The sequence below is a fragment of the Anthonomus grandis genome, chromosome 10 (assembly GCF_022605725.1).
Source record: "Anthonomus grandis grandis chromosome 10, icAntGran1.3, whole genome shotgun sequence".
NCBI lineage: Eukaryota > Metazoa > Arthropoda > Insecta > Coleoptera > Curculionidae > Anthonomus > Anthonomus grandis.
Window position 1 is genome coordinate 4,666,030 of NC_065555.1, and position 20,056 is coordinate 4,686,085.

General features: G+C 36.0%; 1 protein-coding gene across 4 annotated transcripts in view; it reads left to right on the forward strand.

Moving 5' to 3' along the window:
- Positions 1–19,137, forward strand: part of LOC126741733 (uncharacterized) — a 75,133-nt gene extending 55,996 nt beyond the window's left edge. For 2 of the 4 annotated variants that reach the window (XM_050448276.1, XM_050448277.1), the window contains 13 exons: positions 1,186–1,317; positions 1,369–1,530; positions 1,584–1,745; positions 1,800–1,922; positions 10,016–10,219; positions 10,399–10,512; positions 10,694–10,876; positions 11,240–11,489; positions 11,547–11,752; positions 11,835–12,007; positions 12,064–12,214; positions 12,283–12,514; positions 18,644–19,137. In XM_050448276.1, coding sequence (XP_050304233.1) covers positions 1,186–1,317; positions 1,369–1,530; positions 1,584–1,745; positions 1,800–1,922; positions 10,016–10,219; positions 10,399–10,512; positions 10,694–10,876; positions 11,240–11,489; positions 11,547–11,752; positions 11,835–12,007; positions 12,064–12,214; positions 12,283–12,514; positions 18,644–18,788 — 2,237 coding nt within the window. In that variant the 3' untranslated portion in view covers positions 18,789–19,137. The remainder of the gene's footprint in view (positions 1–1,185; positions 1,318–1,368; positions 1,531–1,583; positions 1,746–1,799; positions 1,923–10,015; positions 10,220–10,398; positions 10,513–10,693; positions 10,877–11,239; positions 11,490–11,546; positions 11,753–11,834; positions 12,008–12,063; positions 12,215–12,282; positions 12,515–18,643) is intronic. The other 2 variants (XM_050448278.1, XM_050448280.1) reach the window with 1 other exon arrangement.
- The last annotated feature ends 919 nt before the right edge of the window (positions 19,138–20,056 follow it).

Consider the following 20,056-nt stretch of genomic DNA (forward strand, 5'->3'; position numbering starts at 1 on the left):
AATCTATGGTCCTTAAGTATTTTGTCTTTGGGATTTCAATTTTTTTTTTGATTTTTAATTGTGATTTACTTCTTAATAATCAATTCTTCAAGTGAATGAATTTTATGCCAAATACTTAAATTAGATTGAGGAAAACTTACTTTTAATTTACTGTATGCGAGTATGCCAGAATGCTTATCCATTTGATTTTATTTGTGTATCTTTTACAGTCCTGAGGATGTGTTCATAGAGATCAAAACGTCAACCGAATAATATAAATCGAACGTCTGAAGTAGCTTTTAAATTAAGCAAGTTTATAATTTATGATTTTCTGAAAGGAAAATTTGTTTAATGGCTTGTGTTTTGCTTTGGCCTTGTTACTTGATCATCATGAATAATGTTATTTTTGTATATTTATTTTATTATAACTTCCTCCCTCCTCGATGACAGACCTTGAAAAAAATAAAAAAACAAGCTTAAACATTTCCCAACTCAAAAGCACTTAACACCATCGGTTTTTTATGTTTTTCAAAATGTCTGTGCAAGGGGGCCGTGATCAAAGGCAAAATTGTTATTTTAGGTTAGGTTGCATGTTAGTTTAACTAAAAGTGCCTTCGGACGATGTTTTATTATCATCCGAATGCACCACTATTATTATGTTAAGAATAAATTAGATTTAAAAAAAAACCCTTCATGACGTTTTCTGACTCTCAAATGGCTTAACATCTTCTCCAGTAAAAACTGCATCAAGGGTTGTTTTTATCCAAGAATTGTCTTTTTACCGCATTAATATTTAATAAAGAGTTTCCGATTTTATCGAAAGATGTCATCGTGAGCGCCACATCACTGCCGCTAAAAGCGCACCTCGCATGTCCTAACACCATTCATTTTAAACTCAAACGTTTATTTATAAAAAAAAAAATGGGAAAATAAATTGTTCTCTGTTACTGTTGAAATAAGTCTTTGATTTAACTTATTATTACCAGAGCCAGTCAGTCAGCAAAAAAAAAAGGTAAGTCCTTACTTTTTTAGCCAGGATCTCAAAGATTTAAATAATAAAAAAATTGTCCTTAACACGCCCCTGTGCCTTTACATTGAAAACGTCAACTTCAATGATAGGTGACATCACTTGTCCTGAGAGGGAAAATCAAAAAGTAGACAGAGCCGCACTAAGAAAATATTTTATAAAAAAAAAATACATTCCAGGTAACCTCTTGGACGTAAGTGAGGTTCTAGATTGGATGACCGATCAAAAAAATGATGAAAGCATCGAAGAAATCAACAGGGAAACCCTTTTTAAGTATATCGACACCAAGGAGTTCCTGGCAGTTGTATTTTGTAAGTAAAACTTGATCGATTAAATAAATAATAATTCATTAAAAAAAATAGACAAAGAAGAGGATCCAGACAGTCCGAGAATCCTGCGTCACATTGAACTAATTGACGACGAAGCGAGCGAATATGGAATAAAAATCGTGAAAATGAAGGATCGATTAATGGCTAAGAAGTATGGTTTCCGTAACCCACCGGGGGTCACCTACTTTAGGAAAGGTGACATTATCGTTATGATTTTACAAGGCAATTCCTCTAAATATCGTTTCCAGGCAAACATATCAACTACGATGGTGACATAGATGACGAGGAAGAACTTTTGGACTGGATCACAGAGCCCGAAAACATGGAACTCACTGACCATATCGAGAGAGTAAACAGGAAAATGTTCGAGAAAATTAAGCAAAGATCCGATTATGTCGCGGTGTTTCTTTGTACGTTAACTTTTTTTTTTAATTAAAGCAGTTATTAGGAATAGAATTTTTCAGATAGTGCCGATTGTAAGCAGTGCCCCAGGGTGTTAACTGAAGTGGAGCACATTGACGATGATGCCGATGCAGCTGGGATTAATTTTGTTAAAATCGATGATAAATCACTTGCCAAAGAATATGGTGAGTAAGGTTTTTCTTAAATTGATGTCTTTGATTCAGAATAGGGCAGATTAAATAGGGTTAGTCCCACTAATAGTTACACTAACCTCACTCTTCAGTCAAAGCAAACCATTCGTCTCTTTTACCAGTTGTTTTTACCATTAATTGGTCCATATAGGTTTTAATTATTAAATCACTATAAACTTTGTTGGCAGTGTTGCCGCACCGACTTTTTGAAATGTACTTACCAAAAGCAATTAAATGTACTAGATTGTACTAAAATTTACGATAAGGTGAAATGGTATTCGTTTTTCGTAGAAAATTCCTTTTTTGCACTGATAGAATTAAACTGCTATGTTTTTTAAAGTATTTTTATTTCTTTTTATTATAAAAAAAAAACAAAAATAAAAATATAAACTTAAATCTCTAATTCATTTATGATTATTTAATAATTGACAAAAACTAAATCTAGTATGTACTAAGGGCCAATTTTACAAGTTCGAGTAAACACCAAACCGAAGATTAGTTTGACATTACTGACGTATATCTAATGATATAAATGTCAACAACGTCAATCTAATCTTCAGTTTGGCGTTTACTGGAACTTGTAAAATTGGCCTTTACTAATTTATACTTAGAATAATATTATATATATGTAAACACTAGGGTTACTTTAACCCTAAATAAAACAATAAATCATCAAAACAAAGGACAATAATTTATTATTAAACTTATACAAAATAATTTGACGCTACAGTTATCAACTCGATGATCTTATCATCAGGCTTATACACAGGCATTTCCGCTTACACGGCCATCCTGTTCTTAGAGCGTCCTGGCTTAAGCAATAATTTTGCATCAATCAACATCTGAAGTCGTAAAAATTCAGCAACAGATTAACTGTCAAGACTAAAGCACAACAATTATTTTATTATCATCTTTGTTTTATAAATCAAGGGAGGGTAACAGACAATAGTAGGCATAGTGAAAATTCCACTATTCTTACTCAGCAACATCTTATAGTGAACATAGTAGGATCGCTACTATCCACTTTTAAACCCAATAAGGTTCTGCCACATTGCTCAGGCATAGTGAGATCGTCTCTACTATCCTCTAACTTTTGATTCATTTAAACCCAAGATGGTACTGCCATCTTGCAACCAGGTGTAGTGAGAACGTCTCTACTACCCTTTATCTAACCAAGATGCGATCACCATCTTAACACTAGGCATAGTGGGATTGCCACTACCCATCTCTTTTTTGTTTTTTTTTTACCACGATGGGATTGCCATCTTCACATAGGCATAGTGGGATCGCCACTATCCTCTCATCATAAAATACTATTTTATGATATTGTTCTAGACAACATTTTAAAATATAATATTCATATCATTTTTTCCAAACAATCAAATTCAAAACTTGTTTCAGCAAAACAACTTATCAATGCACTGTAAAATAGTAAACAAATAATTACTACTCACATTTTATTTATTCTGCCAAAGAAGGCCGCCGCCTAAGCTGTTCATGAGCAGCTACTGTTGTCCTACTCCCTTGTTTAGACAAAACATATCTCTCATTAGGCAGAATATTCAGTACAACATACGGCCCTTTATATTTCTGTTTTAATTTTCCTCCACCAGCCAACTGAGAGTCTTCAATAGCCACCTGATCGCCAACATTAAACAATCTGAATTCAACATTAAACAATTCTGAATATGCTAGTCCTATAGTACTTGTTCAGAACGACTTTTTCGAATAATTCCTTTATCTAAAAGGTCTTTAATTATTTTATTCACTTCCACTCTTTGCTGATACGCCAAACGACGTGCACGGTACACTACCGGAGTATTGTCTTTTAACCGAATTGTCATTTTGGCACCGGTAATTTTATCTGGGGTTCTATTTTTATAAAATGTCAATAAACTCTCTAAACGATACTTTAAAATATCTTCTAAATCTAATTGCTTAATTCGCACTACATCAACTTGTAAACTAAACACTCTTCAATGGCTTTGGCTTTCCTAAGGCTTCAATCGCATTTGAGTGGTGTAATTCGATCCCATCATGACCTTTCTCAATACGTATGGAAGGTCGACTGATGACATCCCATCCTATAATAACATCAACATCGCCAGGAATAACATTATCGTAAACTACCATAAAACAAATTTCCAAAGTCAACGTAGGCAAAACAATTATTAGGTCACTAACGCCAACGGCATAAACCACTTGAGAACCGAGTCCCGAAAAAACACGCACGCTGTTCTCGGGCTTAATAATCCCATTAATTGCTTTCACAACAGATTCCTTTATTATTGAAATATCGGGACCGGTGTCAATGAGATATTTTACCACTGGGGCCTGGTTGGAACATAAAACAGTGGCAATAGGGGTTCTCCGCATCTGGCGTCATTTTTTAAGAACAAATGCCTTCTTCGGTTTACCATTTTTCGACCAACAATTAGCCTCAGTGTGGCCAATTTTTTTTGCAAAACTTGCAGATTGGTACTTCACTGTAATTTTTCGACTCTAATTGTTCTTTAACTTGTCATGCATCTTGTTGATGTCCTCGACGGCCGCACTTGAAACAACTTCCCCTGAATTGTTTATTTGTTGTTTCAAACCGTCGATCTGGCTTTCTGCTGACATCAACAGAATCGAAATTTCTGGGAATTTTTGATGAGCCAGGTCGTCGTGCATCAAACTCGCTAAATAATTTTAACAATTCCCGCTCATTTTGTGGATTTTGGATGTGCAATGCAGAACGTGCCTCTCCATGATCCATCCCAAATTCCACCATACTAAGAATTTTGAACCATGGAAGATTTTTATGAAAACGGCTGACATGGCGCAATTTTTGAATGCCATACTCGCTAAGTGAACCACACTCTCGGCTGCGAAGCGTCGCGGCTTCAAATGCACGTGCACCTAGAGTTTCTCGATCTGGAAACGTGTAAAATACGCATTAATATGTGGTTTATTACCTGTCAGAGTTGTTCTTAGCCAATGGGTCTCTACAATGCAAATTCACTCAACAGTCATCCTTCTTATATTGTTAGACATAAACTCGAACATCACATAAAAATAAAAAAAAAAAAACAATATTTACTGTTCTGTCAACTTAATGGCAATAATAAATATACTCACCGGGGAACTTCCGTTCCCTTGCATCATCTTAGTCAACATCAATTTACACAATGTCACATTTCAATATATACATATGTCAAACATGTTATCTTCCTTTATTTGACGACTAGCTAGTGTCACCTAAAATAGTAAGGGCTTCCCCAGACGCTCCACTGCCGCTAAACAGTAAGCATCTCAACGAATTAGACAAAGGATATATTTCTACTATATCCTTCTGTTTATTCGTGTCAATCGAGCCCCAGGTAAGGCCCCCAGTCTTACCAGACAGCACTCGAGGAATTGCGCATTCGTTCCTAATTGAACAAAGGCTTTCACACCTACTTGTGCAGGCATCTTCAAGATGCGCAAACAGATCTGTACAAACTTCTCATAATGGCCACATATCTACTCAAGATCAACTATTTCTCACATATTCACCACTATTAAATTTAGCAGCCTGATTTAACCAGTAAACACAACTCTTTTTCCAACACACCACCTTACACACATTTCTCTCAAACGTTGCTTTCTGACTGCCTCCCAGTTAATATTTTTGGGTGTCCCCTTAACTCAATGAATATTAGAGATCTTTAGCAATATACGTTATTTTAAATATATCAAGTTATTAATTGATTATGGAATTAATTAAATTGAGATAGAATTATTATAGATCATTAAAAGAGTTTTGTTTTAAATGAGAATACATATATTAAAATATAAAGTAAAAAATATATAATATAAAAAAATGATAAAAATCAAATATGTTTTACACAATAAGGTTCTGCCACATTGCTCAGGCATAGTGAGATCGTCTCTACTATCCTCTAACTTTTGATTCATTTAAACCCAAGATGGTACTGCCATCTTGCAACCAGGTGTAGTGAGAACGTCTCTACTACCCTTTATCTAACCAAGATGCGATCGCCATCTTAACACTAGGCATAGTGGGATTGCCACTACCCATCTCTTTTTTGTTTTTTTTTTTACCACGATGGGATTGCCATCTTCACATAGGCATAGTGGGATCGCCACTATCCTCTCATCATAAAATACTATTTTATGATATTGTTCTAGACAACATTTTAAAATATAATAATCATATCATATTTTCCAAACAATCAAATTCAAAACTTGTTTCAGCAAAACAACTTATCAATGCACTGTAAAATAGTAAACAAATAATTACTACTCACATTTTATTTATTCTGCCAAAGAAGGCCGCCGCCTAAGCTGTTCATGAGCAGCTACTGTTGTCCTACTCCTTTGTTTAGACAAAACATATCTCTCATTAGGCATAATATTCAGTACAACATACGGCCCTTTATATTTCTGTTTTAATTTTCCTCCACCAGCCAACTGAGAGTCTTCAATAGCCACCTGATCGCCAACATTAAACAATCTGAATTCAACATTAAACAATTCTGAATATGCTAGTCCTATAGTACTTGTTCAGAACGACTTTTTCGAATAATTCCTTTATCTAAAAGGTCTTTACTTATTTTATTCACTTCCACTCTTTGCTGATACGCCAAACGACGTGCACGGTACACTACCGGAGTATTGTCTTTTAACCGAATTGTCATTTTGGCACAGGTAATTTTATCTGGGGTTCTATTTTTATAAAATGTCAATAAACTCTCTAAACGATACTTTAAAATATCTTCTAAATCTAATTGCTTAATTCGCACTACATCAACTTGTAAACTAAACACTCTTCAATGGCTTTGGCTTTCCTAAGGCTTCAATCGCATTTGAGTGGTGTAATTCGATCTCATCATGACCTTTCTCAACACGTATGGAAGGTCGACTGATGACATCCCATCCTATAATAACATCAACATCGGCAGGAATAACATTATCGTAAACTACCATAAAACAAATTTCCAAAGTCAACGTAGGCAAAACAATTATTAGGTCACTAACGCCAACGGCATAAACCACTTGAGAACCGAGTCCCGAAAAAACACGCACGCTGTTCTCGGGCTTAATAATCCCATTAATTGCTTTCACAACAGATTCCTTTATTATTGAAATATCGGGACCGGTGTCAATGAGATATTTTACCACTGGGGCCTGGTTGGAACATAAAACAGTGGCAATAGGGGTTCTCCGCATCTGGCGTCATTTTTTAAGAACAAATGCCTTCTTCGGTTTACCATTTTTCGACCAACAATTAGCCTCAGTGTGGCCAATTTTTTTGCAAAACTTGCAGATTGGTACTTCACTGTCATTTTTAGGCTCTAATTGTTCTTTAACTTGTCATGCATCTTGTTGATGTCCTCGACGGCCGCACTTGAAACAACTTCCCCTGAATTGTTTATTTGTTGTTTCAAACCGTCGATCTGGCTTTCTGCTGACATCAACAGAATCGAAATTTCTGGGAATTTTTGATGAGCCAGGTCGTCGTGCATCAAACTCGCTAAATAATTTTAGCAATTCCCGCTCATTTTGTGGATTTTGGATGTGCAATGCAGAACGTGCCTCTCCATGATCCATCCCAAATTCCACCATACTAAGAATTTTGAACCATGGAAGATTTTCATGAAAACGGCTGACATGGCGCAATTTTTGAATGCCATACTCGCTAAGTGAATCACACTCTCGGCTGCGAAGCGTCGCGGCTTTAAATGCACGTGCACCTAGAGTTTCTCGATCTGGAAACGCAATTGTCAAATCTGCACAAAAGGTTGCCCAGCTGCGAGAAAGTGGCCGCCAATCAGAACAATAGCGGTAGGCACGATTTTTCAAAGCTTCACTCGCCTTAGAAATCATGAGGTAATCACTTATATTGAGTTCTTCTTTTAGTTTGCTTGCGTCATCCAACCATTCTTCGATAGAGTAAGCACTTTTATCCGGATCTTAACTGGTGAGCTTAAATGAGGTCACAGACCCTGCATTCATAATTCCCTGCACGGGCGCATGAGAAAAATCCACGCCCGAGGTACTGTGCGTTGGCGTTGAATAAGTCAGCATTTGTGTAGGCATCTTTGATTGGCGAGATAATTCAGCCAACTGCTTTTGCTGAGCAGCCACTAAATTCGCCAAAGTTGCTTGCCAATCTACTTTTGGACGTTTTTGAGGTGGAAGTTCACCATCCCCATCCACTACACTGTTAACGGACTCGATACTTCCGCGACGCGAACTGTTTTCTTCAGCCATTGTTTTTGGTATAAAGGAAAAAAAAACACAAAAGAAGTTTATCTTGATACAAAATTACACCGCACGTAGTGTATCCCACTTCTGATGTAAACACTAGGGTTACTTTAACCCTAAATAAAACAATAAATCTTCAAAACAAAGGACAATAATTTATTATTAAACTTATACAAAATAACTTGACGCTACAGTTATACGGTGCCCGCGAAGACTGATGCAACGGTGCCAGAACGCGCGACCCATTCCCTCAAGCTCAGCTTTGCTGAGCTTGCAAGAAACCAAAATCAAGTCGATGATCTCATCATCAGCATTAATAAAATAAAACATTAATAACATAACAGTTATTATAACAAAGCTTACTTTTAACAATATAACTCGAGCCTCATGTAAAATCATTAACTCAATCACGAACTTTTCAAATCGCAGAACAAAGTGTGTTCCTTATTTGGTTACTGATAATGGAAAGAAAGTTACAAGCAATCTCAATATTGCTAATACATTTAATAATTTTTTTGTACAGTCAGTGCGAAAGATCACAGATAATTTTCATGGGAATGAATGTGCCTTTCAACAGTTTATCCCAATCTCTTTTTCTATTCCCTCTCACTGAAGGAGAAACACTTGAGATTATAAAATCTTCCTCCAGGAAAAAGTCATCCGGTGTAGACGAGGTACCTTGTTACTTATTGCTAGCATGTGCTGAGTATATTATCTCTCCACTTACCTATCTTCTAAATTTATCATTTCAGTTTGGCTATTTTCCTAAAGAGCTAAAATCAGCTGTTGTCATACCTCTTCATAAAAAGGGGGAGACAGCAGAAGTGAGTAACTATAGGCCTATTGCTCTCCTCTCTGTATTCTCATGACTTATTGCATTTTTAGATTCTTTTGCTATACTGTCATGTCATCAGTTTGGATTCAGGTCTGGACTCTCAACATCAGATGCTATAATATCTCTTTATACAAATATATTGAATAATTTTGAATTGAAATTAAAATCTGTATTAGTATCTTTTTTGATCTTACTAAAGCATTTGATACCATTAATCATGCTTTACTATTAAATAAGATCTTTCATTATGGTATAAGAGGTCCCCGGCTTATAAATGGCTTGAATCATATTTGACAGGTAGAACCCAGGCTGTTAGATTGAGAGTTGGTGGTCAGGTGACCATATCTGATTGGGCAACTGTCGTCATTGGGGTTCCACAGGGTAGTGTTCTTGGGCCCATTTTATTTTTACTTTTTATTAATGACTTGCCTCTCCTGGTTAATGACAGCTACGTAACACTTTTTGCCGACGATACATCAGCAGTTGTCTCGGGTACTGACTATCAGTCTATCCACTCAAAAGCCACCAAGTGTATAGCTGATAGTGCGGGGTGGTGCCAGAAAAATGGTCTTTGTTTGAATAGTTTGAAAACCAATTTCATTGTTTTCACTCCGGTTCGAGCTATTCAGGACCGGAGCTTACTCCTTAGAGAGTTATCAGTCATCAAGTAGCCTCATCCAACAACACTCCACCAAGTTCTTGGGAATTGTAATTAATAGACATCTATCGTGGGATCCTCAGGTGCAATCTGTGCAATAGATTGTCCCGCAGCGTAGGTAATAATAGGTTTCCTATTATTCAATTATTAATATGTATTTATTTAACGTTCGTACTAAATCAAAACAATGACTTTCACCTGCAATGTTTGGTACAACCAGAAAAGTAAATTGTTTTTTTCTTCATATCTATGCAAATATCCTTTATACTTTAAACCGATATTTCTCTTTTCCATTTAACGTTATTATCACATAATCTTCTTTACTTACTAATTACTTTTTAGGTGTGTTCGCCCTCCCAGCGATTCTTTTCTTTAAAACAGGCTCAAAAGAACCGGTAATCTATGCAGGAGACCTTTTTGACGAGCAACAAATCCTGCAATGGCTCCTGACCCAAAAAGATCCCTCTGGGGAGATCATTGAGGCCCTTGAAGGGGCTGAACTGAAATCTTTTATCGAGAACGAAGAGGCTTTGGCAGTGTATTTTTGTAAGTGCCATTAATTTTTCTTTGTAACTCGTTGCTAAACTGCATCATTACTCACTACTGCACACAGTATTTAACACAAGCCACACTTATATAATAATTAGCTGAATTTAAGAGATTTTTTATTATTCCGGCTTTATAATTATAAAATCGTTTTTTTTTTGTGTGCGCTTCGCTTGTAGGGAACAAGACGCTCTGCGATTTATGCCAGGAAAGTGAGCAGGCAACGGTCAAATCAAAAAAGTCTAGTAAAAAGCAGTCGGAGAGTGATGACGAGATTTCTGAGGATTCTAATGGTACTAATTTGTTTTATGTACCTTTTAATAATTGTTTGCAGTAGAGTAGTTTCTCTCAATTTTTTTTCTTAAAGTCAACTTTAGGACATAAAGAAACGTCTAAGGCCGAACGCTTTTAATGCCCCTAACTAACGCATCCTGTATTAAACAGAATTTCTTTAAATAACTTTTAATAAATTAGATGGGGATGATTGCGAGCAGTGCTCCCAAATCCTGGAAGAACTGGAAAACATTGATGATGACTGTGAGAGGCATGGCATCAAGTTTGTAAAAACCAACGATTTAAAGATCGCGGAACAGTATGGGGCGTCAGACTTTCCTGTATTGATGTACTTCGAAAATGGAGTTGGAGGAGTGTTTGAAGGTAGGTTTGAACATTGAAAACTCCGGATAAACCAAGCGTTTTTTCATGGAAATCCGCCAGAAGCATTTTTATCCAAGTTTTTGGGAACCATGTTTAAAATGAAAGACAGTCTACTTGGGTCATAACTGTACTTCAAGTGCTCAGATCTGGTTGATTTTTATCTTAAAAGATTCTTTAAGGTGTTCTGCAGCTTTCATTGAAGAAATCATGGAAATCCATGCATCAGAATCATTTTTATTCAAGTTTGTCCAAAATTAAAGACAGTCTGAGGTAACTTGGTTCATAACTCCACTTCTAGTGCTCAGATCTGGTTGATTTTTTACATATTAAATCTACATACATATTTTAATTTGTTTCACCTAGGCGATCTGGAAGAAGAAGAAGAGGTGCTGCAATGGCTAATCCAGCAAAGAACAGAGGACCGTATAGAGTTGATAACGCGGGTAATGCTCGAGCGGATGGTAGAAGACACCCAGTACCTGGCAGTTTATTTCTATAAGCCAAACTGTCATATTTGCGAGCAGATTCTGGAGGAACTGGAACAAATCGACGACGAGTGTGACGTTTACGGGATCCAATTGGTGAGGATACAGGACCCCCAGTTGGCCAAAAGGTTGGTGTAAATTAGACCTCGCTAGGAATTTTTATATTATTTCGCGATTATATTTAGATACAGTATAAAAACGTTTCCGGCATTGGTTTATTTCCGGAACGGTAATCCCCTGTTGTTCGAGGGTGATTTGCAGAACGAGCAAAGCGTCTTGGAATGGCTGATTGACGACGATAATCGCGAATTGGCCGATCAAATTGAGGCGGTTAACGATCGGATGTTGTCCAGGTTGCTTAGCGAGTCTCCCTTTTTGGCGGTGTTCTTTTGTGAGTATTAATTCCGTTGGGACTCGAGAATATTAATTCTATAATATCGTGAGTGTACCCTGGCCGTTTTTACTTGCTACAGATGACGAAGATTGTCCAGAATGCGACGAGATCCTGGAGAACCTGGAGGAGATCGATGGGGAGGCGGACCTTTTCGGGATCGATTTCGTGAAGATTCGTAGTGCGGAGGCGGCAGCAGAGCAGGGGCTGCACACCCTGCCCGCCCTGATGTATTTTAGGAAAAAGAAGCCCATGGTAACAAAAAGATCCAATTTAAAGCGACTCGACTTAATTAATTTAACGATTTAAAGGTGTACGAAGGGGATTTAACACAAGCGGACATGGTGCTGGACTGGCTCACCTCCCAAGACGTGTTCGAAATCAAAAACGAGATCGAGGAAGTGAACAAGAAGATGCTGGAAAAGCTCCTGGAGGAAAACGAGTTCGTTACGGTGTTCTTTTGTAAGAAACTATAATGGTGAAATGTTTTTTTTTGGAAATAATGACAATTGGCGGGTTATTTTTTCCAGACGAAATAAACTCCGAAGAGTCCCGACAGATCATGGAAAAACTTGAAATAATCGACAACGAGACCGACAACTTCGACATCACGTTCGTCAAGATGGCGGACGCGCGCTACGCACGCCGCTGGGGCGTCACCAATTTGCCGGCGATCGTGTATTTCCGGAAACGTTTCCCGAGCATTTACCGAGGCGATTTACATTCCGAAAAAGACGTGCTTGAATGGCTCAGAAAAAACAGGTACTGGAGCATTTTTTATAATATTATATTTCCACCCTTAATATAGAGTCAGGGAGGTTAATTTATAACTGACGAAGAGAAAAACTTTTATAAACCCGAAGTCGCGGAGAACATTCAAAAAAATGACTCTGGATACCTGGAAGATATGAAAAATTACTCTTAAACCTTGGAAAAGGGAAAGAATATCATCAAAAGTTTGGAATACAATGAAGAATTATGCCAAAATCCTGGAAGACACCAAGGATTACATGAAACACTTGGAAGAAATACGAGCAACAAAAAAACAACTCCAAAAGCCTAAATAACAGAAAGGATGACGTCAATTATTTGGAAACATATTTATTGAATTGATTTTTGATTTAAAAGATTCTTTGAGATGTTCTTCAGCTTCCATTGAAGAAATCATGGAAATCCATGCATCAGAAACACTTCTATCCAAGTTTTTGGAAACCATGTCCAAAATTAAAGACAGTCTCAGGTAACTTGGGTCATAACTCCACTTCTAGTGCTCAGATCTGCTTGATTTTTGCTGTAAAAGATTCTTTGAAGTGTTCTTCAGCTTTCTTTAAAGAAATCATGAAAATTCATGCATCCGAAGCATTTTTATTCAAGTTTTTGGAAATTATGTCTAAAATTAAAGACAGTCTGAGGTAACTTGGGTCATAACTCCACTTCTAGTCGTCAGATCTAGTTGATTTTTATTGTCAAAGATTCTTTGAAGTTTTCTTCAACTTTCATTGAAGAAATCATGGAAATCCATGCATCAGGAGCATTTTTATCCAAGTTTTTGGAAACCATGTCCAAAATTAAAGACAGTCTGAGGTAACTTGGGTCATAACTCCACTTCTAGTGCTCAGATCTGGTTGATTTTTGTTTTAAAAGATTCTTTGAGATGTTCTTCAGCTTCCATTGAAGAAATCATGGAAATCCATGCATCAGAAACACTTCTATCCAAGTTTTTGGAAACCATGTCCAAAATTAAAGACAGTCTCAGGTAACTTGGGTCATAACTCCACTTCTAGTGCTCAGATCTGCTTGATTTTTGCTGTAAAAGATTCTTTGAAGTGTTCTTCAGCTTTCTTTAAAGAAATCATGAAAATTCATGCATCCGAAGCATTTTTATTCAAGTTTTTGGAAATTATGTCTAAAATTAAAGACAGTCTGAGGTAACTTGGGTCATAACTCCACTTCTAGTCGTCAGATCTAGTTGATTTTTATTGTCAAAGATTCTTTGAAGTTTTCTTCAACTTTCATTGAAGAAATCATGGAAATCCATGCATCAGGAGCATTTTTATCCAAGTTTTTGGAAACCATGTCCAAAATTAAAGACAGTCTGAGGTAACTTGGGTCATAACTCCACTTCTAGTGCTCAGATCTGGTTGATTTTTGTTTTAAAAGATTCTTTGAGATGTTCTTCAGCTTCCATTGAAGAAATCATGGAAATCCATGCATCAGAAACACTTCTATCCAAGTTTTTGGAAACCATGTCCAAAATTAAAGACAGTCTCAGGTAACTTGGGTCATAACTCCACTTCTAGTGCTCAGATCTGCTTGATTTTTGCTGTAAAAGATTCTTTGAAGTGTTCTTCAGCTTTCTTTAAAGAAATCATGAAAATTCATGCATCCGAAGCATTTTTATTCAAGTTTTTGGAAATTATGTCTAAAATTAAAGACAGTCTGAGGTAACTTGGGTCATAACTCCACTTCTAGTCGTCAGATCTAGTTGATTTTTATTGTCAAAGATTCTTTGAAGTTTTCTTCAACTTTCATTGAAGAAATCATGGAAATCCATGCATCAGGAGCATTTTTATCCAAGTTTTTGGAAACCATGTCCAAAATTAAAGACAGTCTGAGGTAACTTGGGTCATAACTCCACTTCTAGTGCTCAGATCTGGTTGATTTTTGTTTTAAAAGATTCTTTGAAGTGTTCTTCAGCTTCCATTGAAAAAATCATGGAAATCCAGGCATCCGAAGTATTTTTATTTAAGTTTTTGGAAACCATGTCCAATATTAAAGACAGTCTGAGGTAACTTGGGTCATAACTCCACTTTTAGTGGTCAGATCTGGTTGATTTTTGTTGTCAAAGATTCTTTAAGGTTTTCTTCAACTTTCATTGAAGAAATCATGGAAATCCATGCATCAGGAGCATTTTTATCCAAGTTTTTGGAAACCATGTCTAAAATTAAAGACAGTCTTAGGTAACTTGGGTCATAATTCCACTTCTAGTGCTCAGATCGGGTTGATTTTTGTTTTAAAAGATTCTTTGAAGTGTTCTTATACCTTCATTGAAGAAATCATGGAAATCCATGCATCAGAAACACTTTTATCCAAGTTTTTGGAAACCATATCCAAAATTAAAGACAGTCTGAGGTAACTTGGGTCATAACTCCACTTCTAGTGCTCAGATCGGATTGATTTTTGCTGTAAAAGATTCTTTGAAGTGTTCTTCAGCTTTCTTTAAAGAAATCATGAAAATTCATGCATCCGAAGCATTTTTATTCAAGTTTTTGGAAATTATGTCTAAAATTAAAGACAGTCTGAGGTAACTTGGGTCATAACTCCACTTCTAGTCGTCAGATCTAGTTGATTTTTATTGTCAAAGATTCTTTGAAGTTTTCTTCAACTTTCATTGAAGAAATCATGGAAATCCATGCATCAGGAGCATTTTTATCCAAGTTTTTGGAAACCATGTCCAAAATTAAAGACAGTCTGAGGTAACTTGGGTCATAACTCCACTTCTAGTGCTCAGATCTGGTTGATTTTTGTTTTAAAAGATTCTTTGAGATGTTCTTCAGCTTCCATTGAAGAAATCATGGAAATCCATGCATCAGAAACACTTCTATCCAAGTTTTTGGAAACCATGTCCAAAATTAAAGACAGTCTCAGGTAACTTGGGTCATAACTCCACTTCTAGTGCTCAGATCTGCTTGATTTTTGCTGTAAAAGATTCTTTGAAGTGTTCTTCAGCTTTCTTTAAAGAAATCATGAAAATTCATGCATCCGAAGCATTTTTATTCAAGTTTTTGGAAATTATGTCTAAAATTAAAGACAGTCTGAGGTAACTTGGGTCATAACTCCACTTCTAGTCGTCAGATCTAGTTGATTTTTATTGTCAAAGATTCTTTGAAGTTTTCTTCAACTTTCATTGAAGAAATCATGGAAATCCATGCATCAGGAGCATTTTTATCCAAGTTTTTGGAAACCATGTCCAAAATTAAAGACAGTCTGAGGTAACTTGGGTCATAACTCCACTTCTAGTGCTCAGATCTGGTTGATTTTTGTTTTAAAAGATTCTTTGAAGTGTTCTTCAGCTTCCATTGAAAAAATCATGGAAATCCAGGCATCCGAAGTATTTTTATTTAAGTTTTTGGAAACCATGTCCAATATTAAAGACAGTCTGAGGTAACTTGGGTCATAACTCCACTTTTAGTGGTCAGATCTGGTTGATTTTTGTTGTCAAAGATTCTTTAAGGTTTTCTTCAACTTTCATTGAAGAAATCATGGAAATCCATGCATCAGGAGCATTTTTATCCAAGTTTTTGGAAACCATGTCTAAAATTAAAGACAGTCTTAGGTAACTTGGGTCATAATTCCACTTCTAGTGCTCAGATCGGGTTGATTTTTGTTTTAAAAGATTCTTTGAAGTGTTCTTATACCTTCATTGAAGAAATCATGGAAATCCATGCATCAGAAACACTTTTATCCAAGTTTTTGGAAACCATATCCAAAATTAAAGACAGTCTGAGGTAACTTGGGTCATAACTCCACTTCTAGTGCTCAGATCGGATTGATTTTTTTGATTTTTGCTGTAAAAGATTCTTTGAAGTGTTCTGCAGCTTTCACTGGAGAAATCATGGAAATCTATGCATCAGAAGCATTTTTATCCAAGTTTTTGGAAACCATGTCTAAAATAAAGACAGTCTCAGGTAACGTGGGTCATAATTCCACTTCTAGTGCTTAGATCTAGTTGATTTTTGCTTTAAAAGATTCTTTGAAGTATTCTGCAGCTTTCATTGAAGAAATCATGGAAAACCATGCATCAGAAGCATTTTTATCCAAGTTTTTGAAAACCATGTCCAAATTTAAAGACAGTCTGAGGTAACTTGGGCTATAACTCCACTTCTAGTTCTCTGATTTGGTTGATTTTTGCTGTAAAAGATTCTTTGAAGTGTTCTTCAGCTTTCTTTAAAGAAATCATGGACATCCATGCATCCGAAGCATTATTTTCCAAGTTTTTGGAAGTTATGTCTAAAATTAAAGACAGTCTGAGGTAACTTGGGTCGTAACTCCACTTCTAGTAGTCAGATCTGGTTGATTTTTGTTGTCAAAGATTCTTTGAAGTTTTCTTTAACTTTCATTGAAGAAATCATGGAAATCCATGCATCAGGAGCATTTTTATCTAAGTTTTTGGAAACCATGTCCAAAATTAAAGACAGTCTGAGGTAACTTGGGTCATAACTCCACTTCTAGTGGTCAGATCTGGTTGATTTTTGTTTTAGAAGAATCCTTAAAGCGTTCTTCAACTTTCATTGAAGAAATTATGGAAATCCATGCATTAGGAGCATTTTTATCCAAGTTTTTGGAAACCATGTCCAAAATTAAAGACAGTCTGAGGTAACTTGGGTCATAACTCCACTTCTAGTGGTCAGATCTGGTTGATTTTTGTTGTCAAAGATTCTTTGAAGTTTTCTTCAACTTTCATTGAAGAAATCATGGAAATCCATGCATCAAGAGCATTTTTATCCAAGTTTTTGGAAACCATGTCTAAAATTAAAGACAGTCTTAGGTAACTTGGGTCATAATTCCACTTCTAGTGCTCAGATCGGGTTGATTTTTGTTTTAAAAGATTCTTTAAAGTGTTCTTATACCTTCATTGAAGAAATCATGGAAATCCATGCATCAGAAACACTTTTATCCAAGTTTTTGGAAACCATATCCAAAATTAAAGACAGTCTGAGGTAACTTGGGTCATAACTCCACTTCTAGTGCTCAGAACTGGTTGATTTTTGACATATTAAATCTACATATTACAACATAATTTGTCATCCGTTCTTCTTGGGTTCTTCTTCTACTGTTTGAACCCTTAACAACATTTCCAGGCAATACTCAACTGAATATCATGCTTTTTGTTTTATCCAAATCGTCCAATTAGTTTTCCAGATTTTAGACCTCGAAACAAAATTTTCTATAAAAAAAAATTTAATCCGTAAGACAAAACGCTCATATTCTTGAACTTAAGAAAGTTAGAGGTTTGAAGTTTGCACCATAGGTTCTTCAGTTAAAATAATTGGACACGTATTTCACCGTTTTTTCGAAAAACAAAATAAAATATGAGAAATCAGCCTAGGAAGTTGAAAACAAATTCATTAAAAAAAAATGAAATCTCTGGGTCAAAATGCTCATATCTTGGAACCCAAGTGAGTTAGAGGTTTGAAATTTGAACCATAGATTCCTCAATTAAAATTATTGGACACCTATTTCAGCGTTTTTTCGAAAAAAGAATTAAAAATTGAGAAATCAGCCTAGGAAAAAAAATTCTTAAAAAAAAATAGGGAGAAAATGCTTGGAACACTTAAAGGAATTATCCCAGGGTCCTGGCAGACATGGAAAATCACATCTTATACCTGGAAGAAACAAAAGATTACTCCAAATGCCTGGACGACATAGCAATTTACCCTTAGGGCATAGAATGTAAAAAAAAAATACTTAGAATACCTGTAATTTATTATTATACTTTCACATTATTTGGGACACTCTGTACACATAAAAATAGTGGAAAATATAATTTTCTCTCTTTTTTTCGACGTGTACTATGTTATACAGGGTGTCTTCGATACATGAGAAACTCAATTTGAATATACATTAGCCCATTTGAAATTCGAAAATAATTAAATAGAGGGTGTGCCGTTAAGAAACACATACTCCTACTAAATTTGAACAGCACCAAAAAAATCAAGAAACGTTGATACCAAACGTAAAATGCGACGTCTCGTGTTCAAGTCGTTCGTCATCATCATAATCAACTTTTATAGACGAACCTCATAACATTCTTCTTCTTTTCTACACAACTGAAATCCCGAATGTTGATGCTTATACTCTTATGCTAAATTTTCCCCATTTTTCTTCCAGATATCGTCAACCAGAACTGAACATTTTCATGTACGCCCTCCTGGCGATCGGAGTGGCGTTCGTCATTTACACCGCGTTCCTTCTGCAGTGCTTCAAGCCGCCGTCCAACACCCAAGTGGTGCCCCACCATCCCAAACAGAGTTAATACAAAAAAAAAACAGTGAAAAGTGATTAATCGCTTGTAAAGTGTCCAGAGTAAAGGGGGGCGCCACTTAGACCCGGACCAACCATCGAAATGTGTTCTCTAACCGACTATTTTAAGCATATTACTGTCTACAGTGGTTCATTTCTGTTCAATCAGGCATTTTTTTCAGTAATTTATAGTTATTTGGCTGTACGTTTGTATTGTATCATTCCCAAAAGTAAGGACATTTAAGGGAAGCATATCTATTATTATAATTACTACTGGTAGACGTTTTTTTTTGTTGTGTTTATAGGCGTTTTGGTTTATTTTGTGGCAGTATGTAAATATTGTAAATAAATGATTAAGTTCCGTTGTTTTTTCTGATAAATTATACACTCGTAGCCTATTTAATTGTAAAGCTTTTTAATCCAATACAATAGCAAGGTGAGTAAAAAAAATTGTTCAGCATTTATAATAATTTTTATGTGCAAATACACACTTGAGGAGTAATTCCTCTTAAAACAACCCTTATCTCAAAAACCACATTATTAAAACACTGCATCACTTCTTCCAGGTTTGATTCGGGATAAACGGGGAGGCGTTTTCGTCTAATAACTGTTTAATTTCGGCCTGAAACAATAATTTAATAATATTTAAGAGAAACATCGCTTACGCTCTCTTACCAATAAACGTTGGCATATTTTATTGCCGGAGAGTTTCCAGTATAAGTCGGGTAATGTGAAGGGAGCCTCGGGGCTCCTCTTGCCCCCGGGGGCGTCCCAATTTTTCGAAAAGGTAAGCTGGGAGTCACTGTACCGGGGCAAGAGGATGCTGGCCAGGCAGAGGACTACGAAGAACGTTCTAGATAAAATAAAATGTCAAGTTAATATATATAATTTTTTTTTTTGTAATGATATAATTGTAGGTGTACGTAATTAAAAGAAAAAACTTCAAATTTTTTCGGATAATCTTGCAACCGTCGAGTTTACCAAAAATTTATAAGAAGCCTTTTTTGTTGAGCAAGATTCTTGATTCCTTAGGGATTATTTCGTAGGATAAATATAAACCGAGATATTTGAGAAAATGTGATGGTCTGAACAAAGTCGGAGGCCTTGTGTTGAGGTCAAAAATCATAAAAAGGATTGGGTTTACACAAAAATCACAAGTAGATCAACAAGACCAAGGTCGTGTCTACAAGTTCACTCCTTAAAACATTTTTTGTAGGATTAATAGAAACTGAGATATTTGAGAAAATGTGATGCTCTGTCAAGGTCAGTTGCTCACAATTT